General features: G+C 43.6%; 1 protein-coding gene across 1 annotated transcript; it reads left to right on the top strand.

Moving 5' to 3' along the window:
- The first annotated feature begins 815 nt into the window (after positions 1–815).
- Positions 816–26756, top strand: MEIOB (meiosis specific with OB-fold). The gene is made up of 13 exons (XM_032591642.1): positions 816–2001; positions 3588–3645; positions 6007–6138; positions 7808–7880; positions 9949–10144; positions 13184–13284; positions 14184–14236; positions 14331–14426; positions 17608–17709; positions 18267–18420; positions 21619–21802; positions 22516–22602; positions 26378–26756. Exons 1-13 carry the CDS (start codon positions 1933–1935, stop codon positions 26486–26488), a joined length of 1416 nt encoding a protein of 471 aa, XP_032447533.1. The 5' UTR covers positions 816–1932; the 3' UTR covers positions 26489–26756.

Below are 26756 nucleotides of genomic sequence, written 5' to 3'. Positions count from 1 at the left end.
CAGGGTGTGGGAGGGATGGGGGAGGCAGAGCGGGGTACGGAGGTCAGGGGGATGGAGGAGGGCGGGGAGGCAGAGAGGGGTACGGAGGTCAGGGGGGTGGCGGAAGCCAGCGGATTCAGGAGGCAGTTGGGAGAATGCGCAGGGCTGGCCAGGGCGGTTTGGGATCAGTGCCTCGAAGGACAGGATTTGGTGGCGGCCGGCCGAGTCTGAGGCCGGCTCCACCGGACCGCCCCTGGCACCCAGGCTTCCCGAGTAACACACCCCTTCTGGGCTCCGGAGAAAAAAGTCAGCGGAGTGTGTGGCAAGGGCCCGTCCCTCCCTCTGCTCCTGACTGTCATCCTAGGCCTCAAATCGGCTGACTGTGGCCTGCTCAGAATTGGGGACGATGGCCTCAAATTCAGAGGGTTGGTAGGGTTTGTCCTGAGGGTCCGGCTGTGAGCCAGACGCCTTAGAGCCAGCAGTGGGGCCCAGGGCCCAGCCATGCCCTCACCAGGCCTGAAACAAGGGGCCGGAGGGAGGTTGCCTTTTATTTTTCCTAGTTGCTTTTGTTTATTTATTGTTAATTTTCAAATGTTTATTTTTGAGGGAGACACAGACAGAGCATGAGTGGGGGAGGGGCAGGGAGAGAGGGAGACAGACTCGGAAGCAGGCTCCAGGCTCTGAGCTGTCAGCCCGACGCGGGGCTCGAACTCACGAACTGCGAGATCATGACCCGAGCCGAAGTCAGAGGCTCAACTGACTGAGCCCCCCAGGCACCCCGACGATTTTGTTTTTAGAAATCATCTTTCATTGACCGAGTTTGCCTTTTTATTTTTTAAAAGTAATCTCTATACCCAACATGGGGCTTGAGCTCACAACGCCAAGACCAGGATTCGCATGTTCTACTGCCTGAACCAGCCAGGCGCCCCAGAAGGTTGCCCTTTGAAAGTGGGAGGAGGGCCCAGAGCTCAGGAAGGGGAATTTGGGAGATGGGGGGTAGGGCAGCCCGAGATTGTCATGCTGTGTCTGATGTCCGTAGCGTAGAGCCAGCTCGGAGCAGGCGCTCCACAGCTGTTCCCCGTGGCATTGCCACCGTGTTCCCTCTACCCTTGCCAGGGATCTGGATCCGTGGCCCTGAGGCTGTACACATCCAGGCCTGCATCTGACCCTCTGTTTTCACTGCTGCTCTGAGGCTCCTGGGTGAGGGACCAGCTCCCAGCCCTGCCCGTCCTGATGCAGGGCCTGTGGCAGATCAGACACAACCTGCACGTGTTGAGTAAATAAGTGAAATCGAATAAATCTACCAGTTTGGTGCAGCTGACAAAGGTTGCTACACTGAAACCTCTTACAGTACAGTGAGTGATGACCCTGAGGGCGGGGCCACCATCCGATATTTTGATATCATCCATTTGATATTGAGTGCTTTTTATGTGCAAGGTAGCCTTGAAATACACTCATGAAAATCTCTGAGGTGCCATCCTTCCCTCATGGAGCTTCCCATCTAGAGATGCGGGTAAAACACTACCTCTCCCACACACAGTGTAACCAGATTTGAGGTATTTACCAACAGTTTGCTGTATTTCCAAAAGTAGGATTTATGCTAATAAATATTTAAGTCTGCAAGTGTCCCATTGAATCATCTTTACCTGAAACTCTAAACTTGCAGGGTGCTCAAAAATTGCTAAATTTACATGTTTCGGGGAAGTGAAAGTTAAAAATTACAACCTAACTATATCATTCAAAACTGTTAAAGGACTTTTTGAAACCTGTTTTTTACAGGTTTGATCTGTACTGACTTATGTATCGCTGTTAAAATAGAAACTTTTCCCAAAGACTGAATAAAATATCTGAGGCTTTCCTAGACGATTTTTTAAAATCTTGGCACTTTTCATGGTTTTTTCAGTTATTTAATTTATGCATTCAAGTTATGTTTTCTAAAATGTAGGTAAAAGAATGGCCAACTCCTTTGCATCAAAGACCTTCACGGCACTTGCAGATCTGTATCCAAATATGGCTAACCTGGTAGGTTTTAAGATCTAGTGGTTTGGGTCTCTAATGAAACTATTTGGTAACATTATATTCCATCAACATTATTGACTTGACACGTGCTTATATAATTGACAAGATACTCACTGCATCAGTACCATTATTAGATATTAGGTACCCCGAAACCGCTTTGAATTTATGTCAGCGACATGAAAATTAGTCTCTCTTTTGGTCAGAGGGTAGGACATTGTAGGTATGATTAGCAATGGTTCAAAATAATCAAGTTTAGTTGTATTGTTTTAATTAAATATTTACTAACAGCTCCAATTTAGCATAATAAAATTAAAACATTTTTACTCAGCAAGATCTATTCTCTGACCAAACTGTACTTAAGTTATACATTTAAATACTTATCAGTAGGCTCCTTTTATGACCTAAAGGTACACGACAGATATAGTTGTGAAATATTACGTGAAAATTCATTTTTTAGTGAAAGGCTGCAGGGGGAGTCCATCATTTCAAATATACGAAGACTTATTTAGTCAAACAAAATCTAGATGGAATCCTATTATCGTAAGGTAGTCACACCCCCTTACCTTCCCTGCCCTAGCAAATCTGTTGTTTATATCTGGCATTTACAAACCCGGTTTCTTAAAATGGGATTAAATTTACTTGTAACTGTAATAATGTGTAATGAGAAGTTTGTTAATGTTAAAAAATAATTGTTGCTGTTATAGTGTTTCTTGAAAGGTAAGCTATTTGTTAATTTCCTCATCGGTTAGAAAGTTGTACTCGATATTTCCATTAGGTGTATTTTTACAACAAAATTTGGTGAGATCTACATGCATATGGAATTTAAGAAATAGCAGTGTGTCTAAATGTAGTGAGACTAGTTAGTAGCTCAGCTAGAGTGTGGTAGTCTTGAAAGTTTGAACATATTTTAAATGTAACAGATTATTGCAGGGTTAAAATCAGCTGCTAGAATTAGTAATGTAAGTTTAGATTTATCTTTTCAGGAAAACATTTTTATTTCTTAAAGTACTTTTTCAATTTTTCTTTGGTAGTCACTAAAGAGAACGTTAAAATGTTTAGGGAGATGTTAATATCTTTAAGGTTAAGATCTACGACTTCAGAGCATAGATTTATTAGCATTAATATACAAGTTTTGTTACAATCAAATTTATATTACCGTTTAGCGTGTTTGGATTACAAAGCTAAGCAATTTTATGTGGCTTGTTAGAAAGTCCTATATTAAGGAAAGCTTTGAAGACCGTGGCAAATAAAACTGTATATACATGTGTTTTGAATGAATTCAGTAAGAATGGATAGCAATGCGCAGCGACTGCGCTCCACCTAGTGATTGAAAGTAAAGTAGAAACTTACTAAGTATTAAATGATTATATTTGCAGTGGCAGTTAACTGTCTTATTGCTTCGTACTATTCCTCGTGGAATTGAACATTTATGAAGTTCTTTTAGATGTTTGTCTGGAGTAAATCTATTTAAATGGCTCCTAGTCAAAAATGTTTGTTAGAGCCAGTAAAATATAACAAGTCCATGAAATTAAATTTACCATCTACATCTGTGTTTAATATTTGTCTTCTATAACCCTTTTGTTTTTCAGAAAATAATTGGTATAGTTATTGGGAAAACAGATGTCAAAGGCTTTCCAGACAGAAAAAGCTGAGTTCTGGTTGACTCTTTGCTTCATTTTTCATCAAGTGTGGCTTATGACTGCAACAAAGTATATTTAAGTTATTGAACCTCTCATGCCCATTGAACTCCTTGAGGGCAATGGCCATGCTCTCTATTGTATGGTAAAGTACTTGATTTAAGGCCATATGTGGAAGGACGTTAAAATCATTTTTAATGACATGTACAGCTGTGTGGCCATAGTAAGGACTCTACCTTAACGATCACTCTCAGCCTCAGAGGTGCACATACACAGGTACAGCTAAGACAGAACATGACAAAGGACAGGGGTTTTGAGCACGGATGTGTCATGATAGAGTCGTGTTGAGGGAGAGAAGTCCAGCAGCACATCTGCATGTTTATTCAACCAGACCACCCAGTGGAAAAAAATCCATTTTTTGTATGCGGAAAATACAGTTACCTTTGGTTTTAGTGGTTCTCACTGAGTTGTTTGACCTGTGTAAAGCTTTTAGGACTATGAAAACATAATCCAAGACTAAAATTAGATTTTCAAAATCAACTCGTTTTCAAACTATTGTAGGTGACACAGAACAATACCATATAAAACGCCAAAACTAGCGACGCATTACTGTTAGCTTTTCAAACGTCAGTGCTGCGTGTTAAAGGTTGCGGTCTGAGTGCTTCTGGACCGCTGGAGGGAGGTCAGAGCTCTCATTAGACACAAATTTTGTTTGAATCACCTGAGTAATTATGCCTATCTTTTTTTGACTCACGGTAGCTTTCTTTTATTTCATGGAATTAAAAAAAAATTTTTTTTAACATTTATTTATATTTGAGACGGGGAGAGAGACAGAGCGTGAGTGGGGGAGGGACAGAGAAAGAGGGAGACACAGAATCGGAAGCAGGCTCCAGGCTCCGAGCGCTCAGCTCACAGCCCGAGGAGGGGCTCGAACTTGCAGACTGTGAGATCTGACCTGAGCCGAAGTCAGACGCTCAACCGACTGAGCCACTCAGGCACCCGTATTTCATGCGGTATTCTTAAGTTTGATGTAAATAATGAAGATGTCATTTTGCACCCATGCTTGCTTACACCTTCACTTATTTCATCATGATTAATTAGATAGAATTATCATTTGAATAGTTTGAGCAAATCCATATATTTGTTTTCTAAGCTCTAAAAGGAATAACTTAAAATACATGAATTAGAAAAATGTCAGTATTTAAACATTTGCTAAAATCACAACAGTGAAATACAATTTTTACCTATCAGACTGTGAGGGTAGAGAGCTGTTCCTGTGGTGTTTGACTACTTTTTATGCGTATATGCACAAAACTCCTTTTGGAGACAAGGCGTGCTTACTGACTTTAAGGAAACATTACACATGTATTAATATGTTTTCACTAAAAATTCAAGCAGTTACAGAAGGTTATATAGTTGAAAAATGAACTTTTTAATTCAGCCCCCAGCTCTTCTGAACCTAGTCTCCTTCCCGAAGGTAAACGCTAATAACAGTTTGGTAGATACCTGTAATTTATACATGAATGTTAGGTTGTATTTAAAAACATTTTTTTTAATGTTTATTTTTTGGGGGGGCGTGGGTGTTGGGCAGAGAGAGAGGGAGATAGAATCTGAAGCAGGCTCCAGGCTCCAAATTGTCAGCACACGGCTTGACATGGAGCTGGAACTCAACGAACCAACCATGAGACCGTGACCTGAGCCAAAGTCAGTTGCTTAACTGACTGAGCCACCCAGGTGCCCCACTTTTTTAAAAAAAAATTAAAAAAAAAATTGTTTTAGTGAGAGTGAGTTTAGGAGAGGGACAGAGAGAAAATCCCAGGCAGGTTCCACAGCCTGACGCGGGGCTCTATCCCACAACCCTGGGATCTTGACCTGAGCCAAAATCAAGAATTGGTTACTCTACCGTCCGGAGCCACCCAGGCATCCCATGGTTGTATTGCTTTTTTAATCAGCAAAAAAGCAGGGAAGAAATTTTATTTCAGGGGGAAAAGATGTTCCTGCTGACCCCTAGTGGCGCATTTGGTAGCACACATTTATTTATTTGAAGTAATTCAGATCTGAATTACGACTTAGTTTAAAATAATATCAGTAAGAGAGAAATTGCAGAACCTAAGCTACTATCTGTATGGTTCAAGCCTATGTGTCATTTCCCTCGAAATCCACAGATAACTGGGGAAAGAGAACAGAGGGGTCAGTCATGAAGGGAGTTACCGACTGGCAGCTTTGAGATTCATACAGGCATAACATCGTAGAATTTGTATCTGAAATAATATTTTTACCATGTGTTTGAGTATGTTTGTTATCATAATAATCCTGTTTATTCAAACTTAAGAGTTTTCATTTGAAACATGAAAGCATTGGTTTCCCTTAGATGTTGGATCCGAGAGGTACACTTTCAGTTTTACCATTCGGGACTCACCAGCCCATTTTGTAAATGCAGCGTCCTGGGGCAGCGAAGGCTATATCAGATCTCTTTCTGACAGCTTTAGGATTGGAGAGTGTGGTAAGTGGGCATTGGTTCTTAAACTGTTTCTGTTAGACTGTTACTCCTGTGATGTATTTGAGGGAGTCAAAATAAAACACGGTTCCTAATTCTCAAGAACCTTATCAGAAGGAAGGCGTGCAGCTTTTCATTGCTTGAAATCCATTAATGTGATACTCCCGTATTTTTACCAGGTAGCTTTACGATCTTTGGTTTCTTTCCTTTTTGAGTTTGCATCAATACCTGTTGTAGCGATAGCCACTTGTCTTTCCGCAAACATGATAAGGCTGCCAGGTAGCTTTTGATAAAACATAATGTTTGAATTTTAATGGGACTTTAAGAAGCTTTGCTTTCAGATTCAAATACCAAGTCTTTGGTATCCTTTGCCCATCCCAGGATCCCTCTGATGGGCCAGTGTACTGTACTAAAAAACAAGGACTCTGGAAACAGATCTGGGTTCAAATCCTGGTTCCAACACTTATTTACATCATGGCTTTGAGGAAATTTCTTAACCTTGTTGAGCCTCAACTATGCATTAGCGCCCTGTAGATTCTCGTGAGTGTTAAATGAGGTTGTGCGCCTGGTGTCAGTGCAGAACTTTGTCATCCGCTGGGTGCCAGCTCCAGCCTCGTGCGGGAGACAACACGTACACCAGCCCTCTTTCGTGGTAGGAAAAAAAGGGGAAGAGTAGCGCACATAATTGAACTATTCCTCTCCAGCGCTGCGGCATCCAGCAGGGTACTACGTGTTCCTGTGGCTTAGCACCTACTCGTACATTTATTCCCTTGTCTTGTGAGCTGGCAGCGTTGTTTGTAGTGTCTCTGTAACTGAGTGATAACATGTGGACTCTGAAGGCAGAAAACTGTGCAAACTTCACAGGGCCCAGGACAGTGAGAAACATTTCTCGGATGAATGCCAGTACGTTAGTTATGTGGAGCTCAAGATATATTTTGGTTTTAAACCATATGTGGATGGGTGTGAGGGTGAATGAGATAAGGGATTCTGAAAGCATTAAGGTTGACGATAATGATAAAGCTAAGTAGGATCTCAGTGTGGTGGAGTGAAAAGATTACAAATTTTGGATCAACAAGTGTAAGTCTAGCTCTACTACTTTCTAGATATAAAACCTAAGAAAGTTATTTAACCTCTGTGACTTCTTTATTTGTAAAAAGGGATCATCATGGAGTGGTTGCGTGAGGAATTCGCAAAACGGCACAGAGAGGTCTCATGTAGACCATAATGAGGAAACAGAAGCCCTAAAATGTTAAGTCATAAAGCTGATGAGTTGTGGAACTGAAATCAGGAGGTGGATTTTGTATCGCTCTTTCTGCCCCAAGGCTCTCGTTTCCCAAGGCGACAGTGAATGGGGTGAAGTTCACTTAAAGTATAGGATTTATGGAAGGGCAAGTCATGACCAGATCACATGTTGAGTGTGACTAGTCAACAAAGCAATGTTAAAGCAGGTCATCAGTTGGGATTGAAACCCAAAACATAAGAAATGTCATCTGGGATCAAATTGATGGTCAAACCCTGGGCTTCTGTGCCTCACCGTGCCGTAAGAAAAGGACCATGAAGGATGTGTAACACTGACTCAAGTTAGAAATAACATTGTAATGTTCATTGTTAGGAACACCTGTTCTTTATTTATCTAGTTACTCTTCTGTGATAGTATTTTTTCCTCCTCTTGTAGTGATCATTGAAAATCCTCTCATCCAACGAAAGGAATTAGAAAGAGAAGAAAAGTTCAGCCCGGCAACTCCTGGGTAAATATTCCAGCACAGAGTCAACACCTTTGTGCGAGAGTGACCGTCACTGTGAAGTGCCTGTGTGTCAGGTTAGCAGAGGGCTTACTGAGGGTAGAGGCTTCAGCCTGAAAATTAGAAGTTTAGTTCTTCCTCACAGTATTTACCTTTGATTGTGAAGTAATGGACGTTGGTACAGGAGTACATGAAAACTGGCTTTGTTACCTTTATTCTCGTGCTTAGATTTAGACAAATTTGACTCTAGTCACATTAAAGCTGAGCAACAGGAAGGAGAGCTAAATCTTGTAAGTCCAGTATATGTGTCATAGCCAAAAGGTACTCTGGCTACATGCCTTACTCTCTTAGTTCGTGTTGTCTGGAAGCAGAGCCAGGAGGAGCTTTTGTGTGCAGGTGGTGGCTGTCAGGGGCCGCCTGTAACACTAGGGTCAGGGTAGAGCAGAGAGGCGGCTCGACCGGAGCCAGGAGGGAGCTCTGGAACGTGAGTGGCACCCCTGAAGGAAGGGCAGTGGGCTTCGGGCCCCGTGTTCGCAGGCCACTGGCGGCGTTCCATTCCCCGCTGCTGGCATTTCTGATGGAGGACGGTTCTCCAGAGAAAGGTGAGGCTGGTACAGGGCTGTCAGTGGGACTCTGTCCCACTACACACATACCCTCCCCCCTTCCATGCTGTCCTCGCCATATACCAGACCCCAGTTCTCGTTTCTCTTTCCGCTTTCTGAACACACTGGGCTCTGTGCACCGACACCACATGCATTTCACTTCCCTCTGCACAGAGCAGTCTCCTCTCATCTGCTTTGGACGCTTGCTCCTTCTCCTCAGTGAAGTGTCCACTTGAACGCCACCTCCTTAGGCCTTCTCCATTTACTTTGTGTTAGTGGCCCTGCCAGTCCCTCGCTGGGACCTCGCCCTTTGCCCTTATCATCATAACCTGCGATCTGAAATGATTTCATTGCTGTCTGTCCCCCACTCATACCTGTGAGCTCCATGAGATCAAAGGTCTTGTCCGTCTTCTTACCACTGTATTCCCTCTGCCTAGACTAGGGTTTGGCACATAATAGCTCTCGGCAGATATTTATGGAATGAACGGATGAATGGATGGAGGGAGGGTCAGGAGGAAGAGCATTTCTGGTAGAGGGAACAAGCATGAAACCTCCTGGCATTTTCCAGAACAATTAATAGTAGGTTGAAGCATAGGAAACTGTTGCTATTTGACTATATTTGGTCTAAAAACTAGTGCGGGTGCAGGTGTACGTGTCACTCTCATCATCTAGTATCTGATGTGGCTGGAATACAGGGCAAGGGCAGGGAGCAGTGGGAGGGAAAGCTGGAGAGAAGAGCAGAGAAACCTCACAGGCAGCTCTGCCTGCCTGCCTACCAACTTCATTCTCTGGCGATGGCTAGCCCAGAAGGTCTTTGAGCTGGGAAAGAATATGTTCATATTTGTGGTGGAGGAACATCACTTCAGCTACCTGAGCGGGGAAGGAAGCTTAGGAGACAAAGCAGTAGTTGGGGCGAGAAGTGATAAGATAAAACCCTGCAGAAGTAGGGGGGGTATGGGAAGAGGGCCTGGGTTAGAGGGCTGGACAGAGGCTCCCGGAAGGGACTTAGGAGTTGATTGGCTGCACGGGGAGCGCACCTCAATTCAAGTTCAGTATGTAGATGTTGGGCATCTATTCCACAGAGAGCATCATTGGAGGAAGTCTGTGCACGGTCCTGATGCAGGCAGGGCAGGGGGTGTCAAGAGATGGCAATGATGGGACACCCCCACCGACATTTCACAGTACTTTTATGCCCCTGTTTCACAGGGAACAAAACAGAAGCTCAGAGTTTTGGGCAAGGTCAGAAACTCGTATGCTTACAACTCGGGCACGGATTGGTCATCAGAACATTTTCTTAATGAAAATACATTTTAGACAAAAAATATTGTACAACATTTTTCACTGTTTCTGAGGGTATAAATTGTCTTGATATAGTCTAAGTCACAAGCAAAAAGATAATTTAATGTGAACCTGGAAATATTTTTCTACTAGAAAGTCACTTGATTTTAACTATTTGTGTGTTTACAATTTAGCAACTGTAAACTATTGCTCAGTGAGAATCACTCCACCGTAAAAGTTTGTTCCAGTTATGAAGTGGACACCAAGCTCCTTGCTCTGATATACTTACCTATTAAAGACTCTCGTGATTACTATTCACTGGGTGATATTGTTGCAAATGGACACAGTCTGGATGGAAAGATTATTAACGTGCTTGCAGCTGTGAGGTCGGTGAGTTAAAGCCTCAACAAAGCCAACCTCTCTTTGGCAGGGAGTCCTATCACTGCATTTCTGTTTGGAAAGTATTAACCAGTTGGAGTAAATTTTCTTGATCCATAGTCACTTGAATTCAGAAAATGGTACAAGTTCTCATCAACATCAAAGTAGCATTTTATCTGTGAGTGAGTAGCAAAAGAAAATCATATTTGAGTGTGAAATGCAGCACACTCATAAATGATCTACTAACTGTACGAGAGCTTTTCATACTTGGGTTAAATAAAGACACGAATGGAAAGGGTAAATTCATTGACTTGAAGATCTGCAGGAAGTCTCCTGAAGGAGTGGAAGTTGGAAAACTCATGTCGTCCATTCGTGTGTGTGCTCGTGATATCCTGAGATGGGGGTGAGAATATCCACTGTGTGGCCGGTCTGTGACCTAATGCAGGCATCGTGGGGTGCTGCGGAGCCCCTCACCAATGGCACATCATCATCTCTCTCTCTCACAGTTGCTGCAGTGAGTTTCAAACTGTTGGTCAGACTAGTCACTTGGCAGGCATTTAGAGAGAGATCTCAAAAGTAAGGTTTCAGGGCCCCTGGGTGGCTCAGTGAGTTAAGCATCTGACTCTTGATCTCAGCTCAGGTCATAATCTCAGGGTCATGAGTTTAAGCTACTCTGTGCTGGGTGTGAAGCCTACCAAAAAAAAAAAAAAGTTTCACTAAAAAAAGCTCATGAAGAAGATGAAAGGAGCAAGACCAATTCCTCAGTATATATAGTGATGATAGTCAAAGACCATATATATATATATATATGTATATATATGAAATAGCCCTGGGTACCTGGGTATTGAAGATAATGTAGATAATGTTGTAAGTAATTGCTCATTGCTTTTCTGTATTAAATGACAGGGTTGATTCTCCCTGTTGACAGACCTGTGATGGTGAAGCCACGTCTGCTTTGCTGTCCACCTTAGCCCCAGCCTAGCACAGTGCCTGCCACATAGTGAGCCCTCGATATAATTCAGATCAGAGGAATAAATACCCTATATGAAAATATTGAAAAACAGAAGCGGTGCCTTGGTGGCTCAGTCAGTTAAGCATCCGACTTTGGCTCAGGTCATGATCTCACAGCTCCTGAGTTCAAGCCCCGCGTCAGGCTCTGTGCTGACAGCTCAGAGCCTGGAGCCTGCTTTCGATTCTGTCTCCCTCTCTCTGCCCCTGCCCCTGCCCCTGCCCCACTCATGCTCTGTCTCTCTCTCTCAAAAACAAATAAACATTTAAAAATTTTTTTTAAATTGGAGAGATCCCTTTCTGGGCAATTTATCTTGTTAAAAAAAATTTTTTTTCAATGTTTACTTATTTTTGAGAGAGAGAGACAGACAGACAGAGAGAGGGAGACACAGAATCTGAAGCAGGCTCCAGGCTCCGAGCTGTCAGCGCAGAGCCCAACACAGGGCTTGAACTTATGAACCCTGAGATCATGACCTGAGCCTAAGTCAGACCTTTAACCAATTGAGCCACCCAGGCGCCCTGGGCAATTTTAGCTTCTTAGGTAAAGGCGAAATATGATCTCAATTTCCCTGCAATTCCATATAATGCCATTATATTACAATGTAGTAAGAATTCTCTAAAACTCAGTATCGAGTATAAACAGAAGCCTGCAACAGCTTTTCCTGCTTAACCGCCGTGGGTCTGGTACTCTCTTTTCTGGGATGATGTTACCTCTTTGTTTTCCCATTCTTTCTTCTGCCATTTTGCTTCCATCCCTCTTTCATTTCCTTTTCTTCACATTTTTGTTTAACCCTTTCTCTCTTCTCTCTTACCTCTTTCTCTTCACTTTAGAGGCCTTTTCCTGCAATTCTCTCGTGTCCTGTGGTGCGGCAGACCTCTGTCCTCCTCGGGCTGTGCTTTCCTCCAACTTTCCTTCTAGATCCTGCTCTATTGCTGGCAGCTGTGTCTTTCCTCAGCTCCTTCCCCCGGAGCTCAGCCCTGCCCGGAGATGCAGTGGTGACAGTAGCTTAAGGAGCAGCCGGCTGGCCGCCCATGCTTGGGCCACTGCTGTGCGGCTGTCAGAGGGGCCTGCTCTTAAATTTGAGAACTCCCTGGGGGGACAGAAGGGCCCCTGAGGTTACCTCCACTTCCGTGATCTTCTTCTCCGCAATGTGGGTCAAGCGAGATGGGGGTCAAAGTGCCCTCCCATACGTCCCTCATTTGGTCCTCACCACTTTATCCCTATGGAGGCGGCAAAGAAGGCATTGATACCATACCTGTGCTAGCAAGAAGAGGTTGCTGAATCCTTGGAAGACTGAGCTCATTCAGTCACTTATACTCCATGCCAGGCTCTGAGCCAAGCCACAGGGATCACAGGGTGTTGAAAATATACTTTCTATCCTCAGTGAGTCCACCTAGATGCCACCCAGGGGCTTGTCTTGGAGCATGGTTTTTGACATGTTGAAAACATCCCATAGTCTTAAAGCACATATTTCTGTGTCTCTCTTTAATCAAAGTGTGTAACTTATAACTTCAGCTAAATATACCTAGTTTAGATAAAAGATGTTAAAAAAAATTTTTTTAATGTTTGCTTATTTTTGAGAGCGGGGGGAGAGGGAGGGGCAGAGAGCGGGAGACTCAGAATCTGAAGCAGGCTCCAGGCTCTGAGCTGTCAGCACGGAGCCTGATGTGGGGCTCAAACTCCTGAACGGTGAGATCATGACCTGAACCGAAGCCGGACGTTTAACTGACTGAGCCACCCAGGCACCCCAGAAGATGCTTTCTAAAAATGTGTGTGTGTGTGTGTGTGTGTGTATGTGTGTGAGAGAGAGAGACAGAGACAGACAGAGAGAGAGAGAATCCCAAGCAGGCTGCACTGAGCCATTCAGATGACCCCTAGATAGAAGATTCTTTTAAAATCACCAAGTATATAGTAGTGATTCTTTCTATTTTGATATTTTAATTTGATATTTAAAAGATAAAGATTTGAGTACTTCCATTAACAAACATTTAAGTACCTCTACAACTATAGGTGAAGAGTAATCATTTCCTTCAATTCCTAAGGTTGGAGAACCAAAATACTTTACAACTTCAGACCGAAGAAAAGGCCAGAGGTGTGAGGTGAAACTCTATGATGAGACGGAGTCTTCTTTTACAATGACATGGTAACCTCCCACCTCTGTTCCAAACTGAAATCCCTGCTGTTATCACCAAGACAGAATGCTTTTGTTTCACCAAAAAGATGATGGATTTCATAGTAGGAGAGGGGTAATGACTGGAGAGAAATAATTATTGGAGACTTTGCTCTTGTACATTGACTTGTTACACTCTGTGCTGTAAGATTAACTTAAAATGAGATCTGTAGGCAGCACGGAATTGTTTAGATGGACTCCACTGTGACTGGTTCATTCTTGTTCTCTGCTTTATAACAAACAATGATTTATTTGGTCCCATTGGTAATAAACCAGCCAGATTTTCCCTGATTGCCTGGGTAGCGTCCTGGAGTCAGGCTGTGGGAAGATGGTAGAAAAGCAAGTGTTGTCCCAGGCTGCACCTGGGGCACCGTAGGGTAGGACGTGGCATTATCTAGACTCCAGAAGCCAGGGCACCAAAAAAAAAAATCAAAAAAAAAAAACAACCCACAAAAACCATTAATGTGAAACAGGCCTTCAACCCATCAGGTCTCCTGAACAGTTTATCCAATGTGGGAGCCCCCTCTTAATGGTCTGACAGAGAGACTTTAAAGGCTTTCAATTTGTAGTCACTCAGTTCTAACTCGCCTGGAGTGACCTAAGTAGTGGGCAAAGATGGAATCGATGGGGCAGAAGTTGTTAAAGATGAATAGTATCAAAGGAATGATTTATCACGCAGTTGTTAAATGCTTTGTGAAATAGACCGTGTGTCCTGCAAAATGCAGGAGAAGCCAGCATCCTTAACTTGTGCCTTGATAACTTGGGGAATCGTTAACTCCAGCCATTAGGACATTCTTTTTTTGGTAAAGAAAGTGGTCACTGCCAGTTTTCCCTAATGTATTTGACTTTTGCTTCTTTTTAAAAATATGCAGTTGGGATAATGAATCTATTCTAGTTGCACAGAGCTGGATGCCACGAGAAACAGGTATGATACTGTGATGCTTGTGTTCACTGTTTGTCATTTTTTATACCCCCCCCCACACATAATAATTTTAAAATGGCTTTTTCCCCCTAAACAGTAATATTTGCCTCAGATGTAAGAATAAGTTTTGACAAATTTCGGAACTGCATGACAGCAACAGTAATCTCAAAAACCATTATTACAACTAATCCAGGTAAAAGGCTATCTGAAATTTCTTATCCCTTTGGAAATGTCTGTCTGACACATTTCAGTATTTGTGCAGTATATTTAAGAATGAAAACAGTGCTTGGATTTCATTTGAATTAAAAGTGAAAACTGCTTTATCTGCTTTCCATCTATATTTCTTAAATTTGCAGCAAGCTGTCTCTTTGCTGTCTTTACTAAAGAAATGTGAAAACTAGATTCATTTTTAGAGCATCGTCCCTTGTAATCATTTCTGAGAGATCAATGCTATTGATTGGATTACCTAAATTTCTGTTTTAAAAATAAATTCAGTTTTACTATATTCAAATAATTTCATACTGGAGTACTGAGAACATATACATAGTATCATTAGTTCACAGCATGAATGAAATACCCCTAAGGCCCACGGGCGTGGATGTTGAAAGCAGTCACAGTTTATTCCAGCATGCAGTCTGGGGAGCGGGATCTGGGGAGACGTGAGGGGTTGGTGCCTTTAAGGACCCTCAGAGCACTCTGTACTGCAGATAGAATGCTTAGCCTGGCACCAGAGCCGGAATGACCCTTCACAATCTCAGGAAGATGTGAATACGACAGCCTTCCCTCTCGAACAGCAGCTCACTCTGCCGGCCACTAACAGAGCATCGACACTGACCGGGAATTACAAAGCAATTTTCTGTCTTTGAGCAAACCATTAGCAGAATTTTTTAAAGTATGACCTAAAGCGACAAGACTCTGTTGTCTCCGTAAGTGCACTGGACCTTGCACATCTGCCCAGGGACGCCGTGTCCCTGAAAGTGGTGTCGTGGAAGGTGACGTGATGTGCCCTGGCTTGCCTTCGTTGAGATCTCATCTGCTGTGCACACGCTGTGTGCCAGGAATTCTCCTGGGGTCCAGTGACAAAACACAAATGTCTCTGCCCGCGTGATGCTCACGGTCTAGCAGGAGAGAGAGATAAGAAACAACAAAGATAACACATCTGTGGGTTATGAAGTATTTAAGAAGAAAAAGAGGAATGGGGTCAGGAGGGGCCAGAATGACATGGGGGGTATAGGGAAGGTTGGCCTCCTTGGGAAGGTGACATTTGAGCAGAGACGTGGTGAGGCAGTGAGAGGGTTAACCACAGGAAAGAGCGCCAGGCCAAGGAGCAGCCAGTGCAAAGGCCCAGAGGCTGGACGGAGCCTGCTTGTGGGTAGAACAGCAAGGAGGCCAGTGTGGCTGCAGCTGACGGAGCGCAGGCAGGAGGAGGTGTCAAGGTCAGAGGGGAGGGTGGGTCTCAAGAAGGCTTTATAGGCTAATGAGAGGTCATAGGGAAGGGGAACCAGGTCAGGATTTGGAGCAGAGGGTGGCCTTTTCTATGAACTAAAAGGATCGCTCTAGCTGCTTTTTATAAACCGATGGTGGCACAACTGTGATCTATTCTCAACATTTAAGACAAGACTGCACTCTGGTTCCTTTTCTTTCCATTTCTTTCCTTGAGAGGAATACTATGGTTTATTATTTTTTAATAATTTATCAATATTAATAGTTTTAATAGTATTATATAGAGTAATGTCAATGATTAAGAAATCTCCATCCTTTAAGGGTAAATTAGGCCTGGGAAAATTTCTAAAAGACATTTGGGTTTGTCTGTTGGAAAAGGTTATCAAGCTCACTAGGACAAAACTCAAAGCTAAGTTAATGAGACACATATTCAATGGATGTTGTCTATTTGGTTCTGAAAACAGATGCAAAGGTGAAATGTCAAAGTGTTTGAGCAATGCCAGCATCACTAGAATAGACACCTGCTTTCTCAAAGAGAAAAGGACAGTCAGTACTCAGGAGGGTGTGTGAATTTTCACGTGCATATTTCAAAAAAATTTCAATGTTTGTTTTGAGACAGATAGAACATGAGCAAGGGAGGGGCAGAGAGAGAGGGAGACACAGAATCCGAAGCAGGCTCCAGGCTCTGAGCTGTCAGCACAGAGCCCGACGCAGGGCTCGAACCCACGAACCACAAGATCATGACCTGGGCTGAAGTCGGTCACTTAACCAACTCAGCCACCCAGGCGCGCCTCATGTGCATATTTAATCACCCTTATTTCTAATTTCCTGGGCTCTACCAGCCAAGTAGAAATTAAAAACCTCTACTGGCTTAAACTGTCATCCTAGCTTTGCTTATGGCTTTCTCTGCCCTGTGAGTGTCCACCACACAGGCCTGAGAACCTTGTCGTCGGCAGGGATCTTCATAGCCGCACCTGCAGGGGGTGGGGGTGGGGGGCGTGGTTGGATTTCTGTGACCTCGGTCCAGCCCCTGCCCCTGTCTCCAGTGCCACAGTTCCGTCCGTGGTTCTGAAACATGCATTCATTCACTCACTCACTTACAAATATCTGTTGAATGCCTTTTATTTGCCAAGCACTGAGATGATGTGAGTCCTTTCTGGAACAAGGCCGGACACGATGGATGGATGGTCAGATGAGTGAAAGGACAGTCACTGTACTGGGTATGAGAGCCTCAGGGCTGGAAAGGCAGAAGCCCTGCTCACAAGGAATTTCAGGATGGTTTTGTGAAAGCTCAGTGATAGGACTCCTGGTTGAACAGGAACGAAGGAGAAGTGCCTGCCTCTGCCCCGGGGCTCAGTGGGGAGGGGCCCCCGCAATGGCAGGTCTACAGAGTGTTGGAGTCGGTCAGGGAGGGCCGAAAGGCCGTCAGGTGTTGGAGGTTGGGGGCTTGGGCTGAAGGTGTCGGGTCACATGGAAACCTTCTGGTACACATTCTGACTATTCCTGAGAATACTTGTATTCCAAGTCGAGGAACAAGACTTTCAAATAAACTTAAAAATTTTTTTCTGATCAGAAAAGAAATGCATATAAAATTCAGAAAATACTAAAAGCAAAAAGGGAAAACGACACCTATACTCCTACTATTTTACAAGAGAATCATTTCTTTGATACATACTCTTCCAGATAACCTTGCATATCTGTGTGTGTGTGTGTGTGTATTTAATTTAAAGGAAATTGTTCCACATAGTTTTGTAAGCTGCCCTTTAACAATGTTTGGTCTACATCTCTTCACTGAATAGACTGCTGATGGCTGCACAATATCCTATTTATGTTTTCATATGCCTTTACTTATTGAAAATCATTTTGGATCACTTGCAGTTATCTAAAAAGTGATCCATTGTTTTTCATTTATTGTGCATTTTTGATTTAAGATACACCAGAAGCTAACATCCTGTTGAATTTTATAAGAGAGAATAAAGAAACAAATCCTCTGGATGGTGAAATCGACAGTTATCTGAAAGATTCCATAAATTGTAAGCGACCTTTAAATGTTATTTGGATTTTTAAAAGGAAGTACTTTGTTTTACATAGTAAAAGATACCATATTCTTATTCTGTAACTGCTATATTTCCACTTTCTCAAAGGTTGTATAAAACTTTTAGAGGTTTCTAAAACCTTTTGCCAATCTCATGGGAGCTACAAACTTGAGTTGACTGTCTTTTTCTTACTTTTAAGAATTATTTATGTATGTAGATAGGAGTCCTTTTTATCCTCTAAGATTGCTAGCATGCCCCACTCTGAGGCTTGCCTTCCCACGCTTTTACTGGTGTCTTCTGATGACCAGAAAGTCTTCAATGAAATAAAATGAATTAAAATTCCCATTCTTTTCCTTTTTTTTTTTTTTTGCTTTTTTTTTGTTGTTATGTCCATTTATATAATCAGGTTTAATATAGCAGATATAATAATTTTTCTGTTACTTAACTGAGCCTGTTACACGTTCTCATTTGAACTTTATAGTTTTTCTATTTGGATATAATCTTTTGGAGTTCTTCGAATACATAGAGAGCTGTTAATTACTTTTTATTTTTAGTAAATGCAATAGTTGATGTCTATACAGTTGAACAATTAAAGGTAAAAGCTTTGAAGAATGAAGGGAAAGCTGACCCTTTCTACGGGATTCTTTATGCTCACATTTCTACACTGAACATTGATGGTGCAACCACAACTGTCGTTCGACGCCGATGGTAAGCAGACCTATTACTGTCAGCAAAGTCATTCTTGTAAGAAATAAAGACCAACTAACGTCAATAAATTTTAAGCCCTATGAAAGTTAAAGATATTCTTTGAAATAACAGTGGTTATATATTTGAACGAAAGGTATAAATGAATAACCCATACTTAAATTTCCAAGACAGACTACTTAGATTGAAAGATTATAATTGCCTTAAATTTTTTTAATGTTTATTTACTTTGGAGAGAGAGAGAGAGAGAGAGAGAGAGAGAGAGAGAGAGAGAATGAGTGGGGGGCAGAGAGAGAGGGAGACACAGAATCCCAAGCAGGCTCCAGGCTCTGAGCACAGTGCCTGACGTGGGGCTCGAACTCACAAGCCGCGAGATCATGACCTCATCTGAAGTCGGATGCTTAACCAACTGAGCCACCCACGTGCCCCAATAATTGCCTTTAAAAAAAGATTTTAAGTAATCCCTATACCCAGTGTGGGGCTCAAACCCATAATCCTGAGGTCAAGAGTCGCACACTCCACTAACTGAGCCAGCCAGGTGCCCCTATAACTGCCTTTAAACAAAAAGTTCCTTTTTTTTAAGAGTCTCAGGCTCTACCGACTGAGCTAGCCGGGCAAAAATTTCCTTTTTTTAAAATATTTATTTTTGAGAGAGAGGTAGAGCATGCAAAAATGGAGGCGGAGCAGAGAGGGGAGGGCAGAGGCTCCAAAGCGGGCTCTGTGCTGAGAGCTCAGCCCAACACGGGGCGCAGACCCGCAAACTGTGAGATCATGACCTGAGCTGAAGTCAGACCGCTCAACCAACCCAGCCACCCAGGCGCCCAAGCTTTCTCTCTCTCTCTCTTTTTTAATGTTTATTTATTTTGAGAGAGAGAGAGAGAGAGAGAGCAAGGGAGAGAGGCAGGGAGAGAGGGAGAGAGAATCCAGCAGGCTCCATGCTCAGTGTGATGTGGGGCTCCATTCATGACCATGAGATCATGACCAAGCCAAAATCAAGAGTCAGCTGCTTAACCGACTGAGCCACTCAGGTGCCCCTATAATTGTCTTTTAAGGTAAAATTTGATTTGCTGTGTTTCTGTAGTCACAAAATAAAAAGATATAATACTGCCAGAAACTTCGAACTGAGATGACAAGTGACAGCATTTAAAATTTTTCCTTGTTTATTTTTGAGAGAGAGAGAGCACATGTGCATACCCACAAATGGGGGAGGGCAGGGCAAAGGAGAGACAGAATCCCAAGCAGGCTCCACACCCTCAGCACAGAGCCCGACTTGGGACTCAAAGTCACAAACCATGAGGTCACAACCTGAGTCTAGATCAAGAGTCAGACACTCAACAGACGGTGCCACTCAGACGCCCTTAGCATTTAAAAAAAAAATTCTTTTCAGCTGTGGGCGCCTGAGTGGCTCAGTCGGTTAAGCATCTGACTTCAGCTCAGGTCATGATCTCATGGTTCATGAGCTCCAGCCCTACTTCTCTGTGTGTCTGCTCCTTGTGGTATCTCTCTCTCTCTCTCTCTCTCTCTCCCTCTCTCTCTCTCTCTCTCTCTCTCTCTCTCTCTCTCTCTCTCTCTCTCTCTCCCTCTCCCTCTCCCTCCCTCTCCCTCCCTCTCTCCTTTCTGCCCTCCCTCGTCTCTCTCTCTTAAAAAAAATTATTTTCAGGGGCGCCTGGGTGGCGCAGTCGGTTAAGCGTCCGACTTCAGCCAGGTCACGATCTCGCGGTCCGTGAGTTCGAGCCCCGCGTCGGGCTCTGGGCTGATGGCTCAGAGCCTGGAGCCTGTTTCCGATTCTGTGTCTCCCTCTCTCTCTGCCCCTCCACTGTTCATGCTCTGTCTCTCTCTGTCCCAAAAATAAATAAACGTTGAAAAAAAAATTAAAAAAAAAATAAAAAAAAAAATAAAAATAAAAAAAAAATAAAAAAAAAATTATTTTCAGCCACATGGTAAATATGATTTCTAGCCTCTCCTAGGTCAAAGTTATCGTACAAAAGCAAACCCCAGTAGATTTAATAATCTTAGCCAAAAGATGCTTAGCAAGAAACATCTAGGACGTTACTATGAATTTTTGTAATTGAAAATTTTATTGAGATAGTTGTAGACTCACATGGAGTTGTAAGAACTAATAAAGAGAATCCATGGATACTTTCTCCACTTCCCTCCGATGGTAACATTTTATGAAACTATAGTATTACATCGTAGCCAGGGTATTGATATTAATTCAATCTGATGATTTTTATTCAAATTTCACCAGATTGACATGCAGTCATTTGTGTGTGTGTGTGTGTGTGTGTGTGTGTGTGTGTGTGTGTGTGTGAAGTTCTATGTGGTTTTATTACATGTGTAGCTTTGTGTATCTACCACCACAGTCAGGATACTGATCTATGGATTTTAAAAACATTTTATGATTTGGTATTAAAGTTGAAAAAAAACCAGTGTGGAGGTGGCAATGTATGTCAGGTGTTTACTTTTTGAAAAATATTTTTCAAAAACTTTTTGAAAATTTTAATGTCTTTCTCATTTTTTCCTACATCTTTAATATTGATACGTGAGGAAAAGCATCTGAAATTTAGCTTAAAAGTGATACGTGCCCAGACAAGAAAGCACCGTCTTCAGATCGCCCCTCCACTTGAGAAACTTGAGTCGGTCTTTCTGTTCCACGTGGCTAAAGCAGACTGCTCCAAACATATGGAACAGCATGTAATTCCCCTAAAGAGAGAAGAGTGGGCTCCTGGCAGTACTAACAGCATTCAGGGTGTGAACTTGACCACCCCTAGGATTTTTCTGTCAACATGTGGAAGCCTAGTACAGAAGCATCATGTGAGCATTTGTCGAACCCCGGCTTTCCGGGGACAGGGCATGATCCTTGCCCTCAGCGCCCTGAGCCAGGGAGACTAGACGGACGTACCTGCAGTGTCAAGGAATAGGCCGTGACAGATTTCCAGGGCTGAGAGCCGGTCCTGCCGCTGTCTGCAGAAGGGAGGGGGTGAAGGAGCCCCAGCAGGGGGATGCAGGGCAGTGGAAAATAGGATTGACCGCAAATTGTGGCGTTGCCTGCTTCGCCCGTCCGTCTGGCATTGCACTGCTCTAAGGGCTCCGGAAGTCCTTACTCTGGTTTAGACTTTTAAGGGAACGTGGTTCTTCAGCTAGAGATCAGGTTGGTCATTTACGCCCTCACCTGTTATCACTGTCTTTGTTTCTTTTCAGCTCGGGCTGTGGATACGTTATGAAGGAAGCATCCGGCACCTGCCCTACTTGCCACCGAGATTCTTTGGAACTTAAATCTGTTTTTCTCAGCTTCCACTTGCTAATTGATGTCACTGACCACACAGGCACCCTCCATGCCTGCAGCCTCACGGGAGGTGTTGCAGAGGAGACTTTAGGCTGCACGGTAAGTAGCAGAAAGGAACATGTGTTTAGAAATAATTCCAGATTGAATTCTCTTCCCCCAAACATAGGTTATTTCAGTGGACATTTGATAGAAATTAAGTCATTAATAAAGAGGTCTGGGGGGAAAAAATCAGTCTTGATGGAAACACACATTGCTTTAGTGAAGAAATAATTGCACGTTTGCCAATCACCGCTAATCTCGCTGGTGGGAATAGTGTTGGAGGCTGTTGGCTGCAGTGGAGAAAGACCTTCTCTGTCTGTAGTCACAGTGGGCAGAACAGCGCATTGGGGGGTGCCGATCGGTGGTGAGACAGAAGGAGGGTTTGGCGACGCGCCACGACCAGCTGCGCAAAGTGAGCCAGATGCAGTCAGCGCACACGGTGGCCTCCATCGGGACGGCAGCAGATACTTAGGGGCGTGTGGGCTTGATGACAGGCATGTGTTTTTTATGGTGAGAACCCGCTCCTGAAGTTTACCATTAAACCTCGGCCCCAAGCAGTTTCTAGTTTGTGAAGGGGAGTTTTCTGGACTGAGCCACCTGACTCCCTTCAGGGGTTTCCTTCAGAGCCTTTCTGACCTCTCCTCCATTTAGAATTGAGCTGTCACTTGTGTGAATAAAATCCCAGTCAAGTGAGCAAAGTGAAGCTCCACATTGCTGTCAAGATGAGTTATTTATACAGACTTCGGAAATGTGTGTTTGATCGTTTTAACCAGGTGAATGAGTTTCTTACAATGACGGATGAACAGAAAACAGCGCTGAAGTGGCAGTTTCTTCTGGAGAGAAGCAAACTTTACTTAAAAGTTAGTATATTTTACAGTACTATGTTACTCTGTATATTCAAGTAATAAGAAAATCCTAGAGTAAGACCTAGAAAGTTCGGGAATTTGTTATTTTTAATGCCCAATTCCACATGTGCAGAAGGACTTGGCTACTGTGGAAACAATGCAAGTCATCTGTTGTTTTGTTTTGTTTTGTTTTTCCCCGTAAAGTATAAAGGGACTCCACAGGACACCAAAGAAATAGACCAGCAAGGGGTGCCTGGCTGGCCCAGTCGGTGGAGGGTGGGATTCTTCATCTCAGGGTTGTGAGTTCAAGGCCCGCGTTGGGTGTAGAGATTACTTAAAAATAGGATCTTTAAAAGAAAGAGAGAAAGAAATAGACCAACAAAGACACTATATGTAAGGTTAACTCCAAGGCAGTGCGCTGGGCTGTCAAAGCTGGTCCTCGCCCTGCCCCACCTCTGTGGCAGTGCCCCTCAATTCAGTAAGCAGAACTGGATGGCACGGTCACATGTGTGGGTGCGGGGGGCTACACAGTCTCCGGGTTTGAACTCTAATCCCGCCACTCAGCCTCTGTGACCCTCTAAAACGCTGTGGTCCTGCTGCTCTAACCAGAGCAGGGCCGCAGCATTGGGGGGAGGGGGTGGTGTCACAGAATCTTAGTATTAAAGGGGAAAGGGGACTGAGACAAACTCCTGTTGTTTTGCAAATGCGGGAAATGGGACCAAGAAATACTGCTACTTGTGCCAGGTCACAGGTGAGATAGGGCTGCAGCCTACGTGACTCCTCTCCTTCTGCCAGTCTGAAAAGTTTTCTCCTTCACACTCTTCAAAGTTTTTAAGCTCCTCTTTCAGAGAATTATATCTGTCTGTATTTACTGCACGAGGACGTAACATCGAGAACAACCTAAAACACGTTCATGAGCACACATTCCTTTAACAGTCTGCAATGTCGTCATCTCATGTTCCATAGCCTCTGGAAAACCACCGTGTGTTCTGTGGAAGAATGAGAATAAAAAGGCCAACCGCGTCTTAGTATAATCACGGAAGTAGTTGTGATCTCACAGAGACTCTAAAATAGTCTTTGAGAACACTGCATCTCCACCAGCCCAGCCTCAGAAGCAGGTGTTCCCATTTTCCAGTGGCTTCTTTCCTTGTGGCCTCAAGCATATCCGAGTGGGTTACCGACATGGAGTTACCTATGGTCTCACTGATATTTCTAGGACCTTGCTTTGAGACTTCTTCATTGCTAGGCCTAAGGGGGAAATTGCAAGGACATGCTGTGTCTCTTCCACCATTAGCATGGGTCCATGTGAATACTGTCCGTTCCCAACTCAGAATATACTCAGATCTATGACCGACTTTGTTTTCCCTCCAAATATGAGGTGCAAGTTGCTAATGAATTTGATCAACTTAAATTCATGGCAAGTTACTTGCAGTTTTCCTAACTCAATTCAAACATACCAATAAATTGCTCTCAAGTAAATATTGTACCTTCCCAAAGAATATTTTTAAAAAGTATTTAAGTCAGATTGAACAAAGATTTTAAGCAGATATAAAATGGTCATATCACAGGGCCACCTGGGTGGTTCAGTCAGTTAGGTGGCCCATTTTGGCTCAGGTCGTGATCTCATGGTCTGTGAGTTCAAGTCCCGTGTTGATCTCTGTGCTGACAGCTCAGAACCTGGAGCCTGCTTGGGATTCTGTGTCTCCCCCTCTCTCTGCCCCTTCCCTGCTCACTCTCTGTCTGTCTCTCAGAAATAAACTAAAAAGTTAAAATGATCATAATACAAAATGTAATAAAGATCTTGGGGTGCCTGGATGGCTCAGTCGGTTAAGCGGCCGACTTCGGCTCAGGTCATGATCTCACGGTCCGTGAGTTCGAGCCCCGCGTCGGGCTCTGTGCTGACCGCTCAGAGCCTGGAGCCTGCTTCAGATTCTGTGTCTCCCTCTCTCTGTGACCCTCCCTCGTTCATGCTCTGTCTCTCTCTGTCTCAAAAATAAATAAACATTAAAAAAAAACTAAAAAAAATGTAATAAAGATCTTGAGAATCAAATACAATTTATCAATTATTTTAAATCAGTTAAAAAATGACAAAAAGTATTGTTGTACAGATGGGATATTTTGTATATGCATATTTCAATTAAAAATAGGGGTGCCTGCGGGGGCTTAGTCGGTTGAATGTCCAACTCTTGATTTTGGCTCAGGTCATGAGCTCATGGTTCGTGAGATCGGGCCCCACACACTGGCTTCCGCGCTGAGTGTGGCGCCTGCTTGGGATTCTCTCTGTCCCTCTGCCCCTGCCTCTCTCTCTCTCTCTCTCTCTCTCTCTCCTTCAAAACAAACAAACAAAACTATGGCTACTTCAAATGGTTTAGTTGGAGGGATTTCAAAAGAAGGTATTTTAATGTTTTAAAACACATGGTGATATTACTACAGGTCCTTTTAAGTCTGATGTTAGTGTCAAATGATTTCCAAAAAGGGTAAAGCCATGACTGTCATACAAAAATAAAATGAACACATCAAAGATTTAATTCAATTTCATTAGTTAGTGAAGAAACCAGGAATGTGTCCTCCCTGAATGAATTCAGAGGAGAACCGGGAGAAGAGGCATAAAGGCAGGCTACCAGCAGTGCTGAAGCGGGCTTCTGTGCACCTGCAGAGTGGTCCTTCTGCAGGGCAGAGTGGTCGAGTCCTCACCCAGATGGAGCTTATCTGGATTTCTCCGAGCGGGACCACTATTTGCTTCACTATCTGTTTCCTGCAACTTAAAAACCGCTCCATCAAGGCCCTGAAAATTGCTGCCGAATGAGGCAGCTCCAGCGCTCCGGCCAGCCGCACCCTGACTGGGGGAGGGGGGTGGGGACGCTCCATGGGAAGGTGCCCACGGAGCTTCGTTGCCCAGTTCAGTCTCGCAGTGTTTCCTGCCAGGAGTCTTTTCCTAGTAGTCTTTGAAAGTAAACCAGCTAGCTGATGTGCCCTTCTGCCCTGCGTTAAATAAAATGTTGGTGAAGGTGCTTTATTGTCAGAAGGGAGACGTTGTTATCAATAAAGCACATCACCACGTCCCCATAGCCTGACAGATTAGGTCGCCACCACGGGTTAACATCTGTCACAGCTGCTGGCTTGACACACTTTATTTTATGCATGATTGTACGCATGTAACCTCTGCACCCAATGTGGGGCTTGAACTCATGACACTGAGATCAAGAGGTACATGCTCCACTGACTGAGCCAGCCGGGTGCCCCTTGAAGACACTTTAAACCCTTCTTTTTGTTAAGTACTGGATTTGAAACTCCAATTTTCCTACCAAAGAGAAATGCCATGAAACAAATAACATAGATTTTTACAAAATCAGCATCAGGAGCCACATCTGTAATTTCTCTCCAAACTGGCCCTGAGACCGGGACTCTCTCAGGTGTATGCTCACACCTGCAGAACAGCTCGTCGTGGCTCTCTTGTGCTCACTGGTTTTCAACTTTATATACGTGGTGGTTTTTATTTTTTTTATTATTATTTTTTAATTTTTTTTAATGTTTATTTATTTTTGAGACAGAGAGAGACAGAGCATGAACAGGGGAGGGGCAGAGAGAGGGGGAGACACAGAATCCGAAACAGGCTCCAGGCTCTGAGCCGTCAGCACAGAGCCGGACGCGGGGCTCGAACTCACGGACCGTGAGGTCGTGACCTGAGCCGAAGTCGGACGCTTAACCGACCGAGCCACCCAGGCGCCCCTATACGTGGTGGTTTTTAAAGTTAACTCCCTCTCTCTCTCTCTCTCTTTTCTCCCTGCAGTTCTTTTTATCACATAGAGCAAGGGGTGGACTGAGAGTTAGCGTGCTCTCGTGTAAGCTTGCAGACCCTACTGAGGCAAGCAAGAACTTGTCTGGACAAGGAAATACTTAAAACAGGGTGTTTTAAACTCTGAACAAGGATATGAGCTTGGACTCCCTGGAAAGTGGAAAACGAGTTTGAAGATTATGGATGAAATTGTATTTTGTTCAAATGTGGTAAAAATGTTTCTATAAATTGTTATTATGTTACCTTCTGGAGTTGGTTGAGAGGGGTGAATCTTAAAATCTCTCATACAACCCAGCTCCTTTGTCAGAAGTCCTTTTCTTCCAGCTTTGCCCAAGTTGGAAAACGTTTGCATGAATTAATAAACAAGTTTAAT

Source organism: Lynx canadensis, chromosome E3 (genome assembly GCF_007474595.2).
Source record: "Lynx canadensis isolate LIC74 chromosome E3, mLynCan4.pri.v2, whole genome shotgun sequence".
NCBI lineage: Eukaryota > Metazoa > Chordata > Mammalia > Carnivora > Felidae > Lynx > Lynx canadensis.
Note: the sequence above shows the minus strand (reverse complement) of the source record. Positions and strands in the feature narration are given on the sequence as shown.

Bases quoted from the DNA above. Each gene is read 5' to 3' on its own strand.
- MEIOB (XM_032591642.1), top strand. From the start codon at position 1,933: ATGGCCAACTCCTTTGCATCAAAGACCTTCACGGCACTTGCAGATCTG. The intron at 7,881-9,948 runs GTAAATATTCCA...TTTACAATTTAG, and splicing joins TTCAGCCCGGCAACTCCTGG to CAACTGTAAACTATTGCTCA. The intron at 22,603-26,377 runs GTTAGTATATTT...TTCTCCCTGCAG, and splicing joins GAAGCAAACTTTACTTAAAA to TTCTTTTTATCACATAGAGC.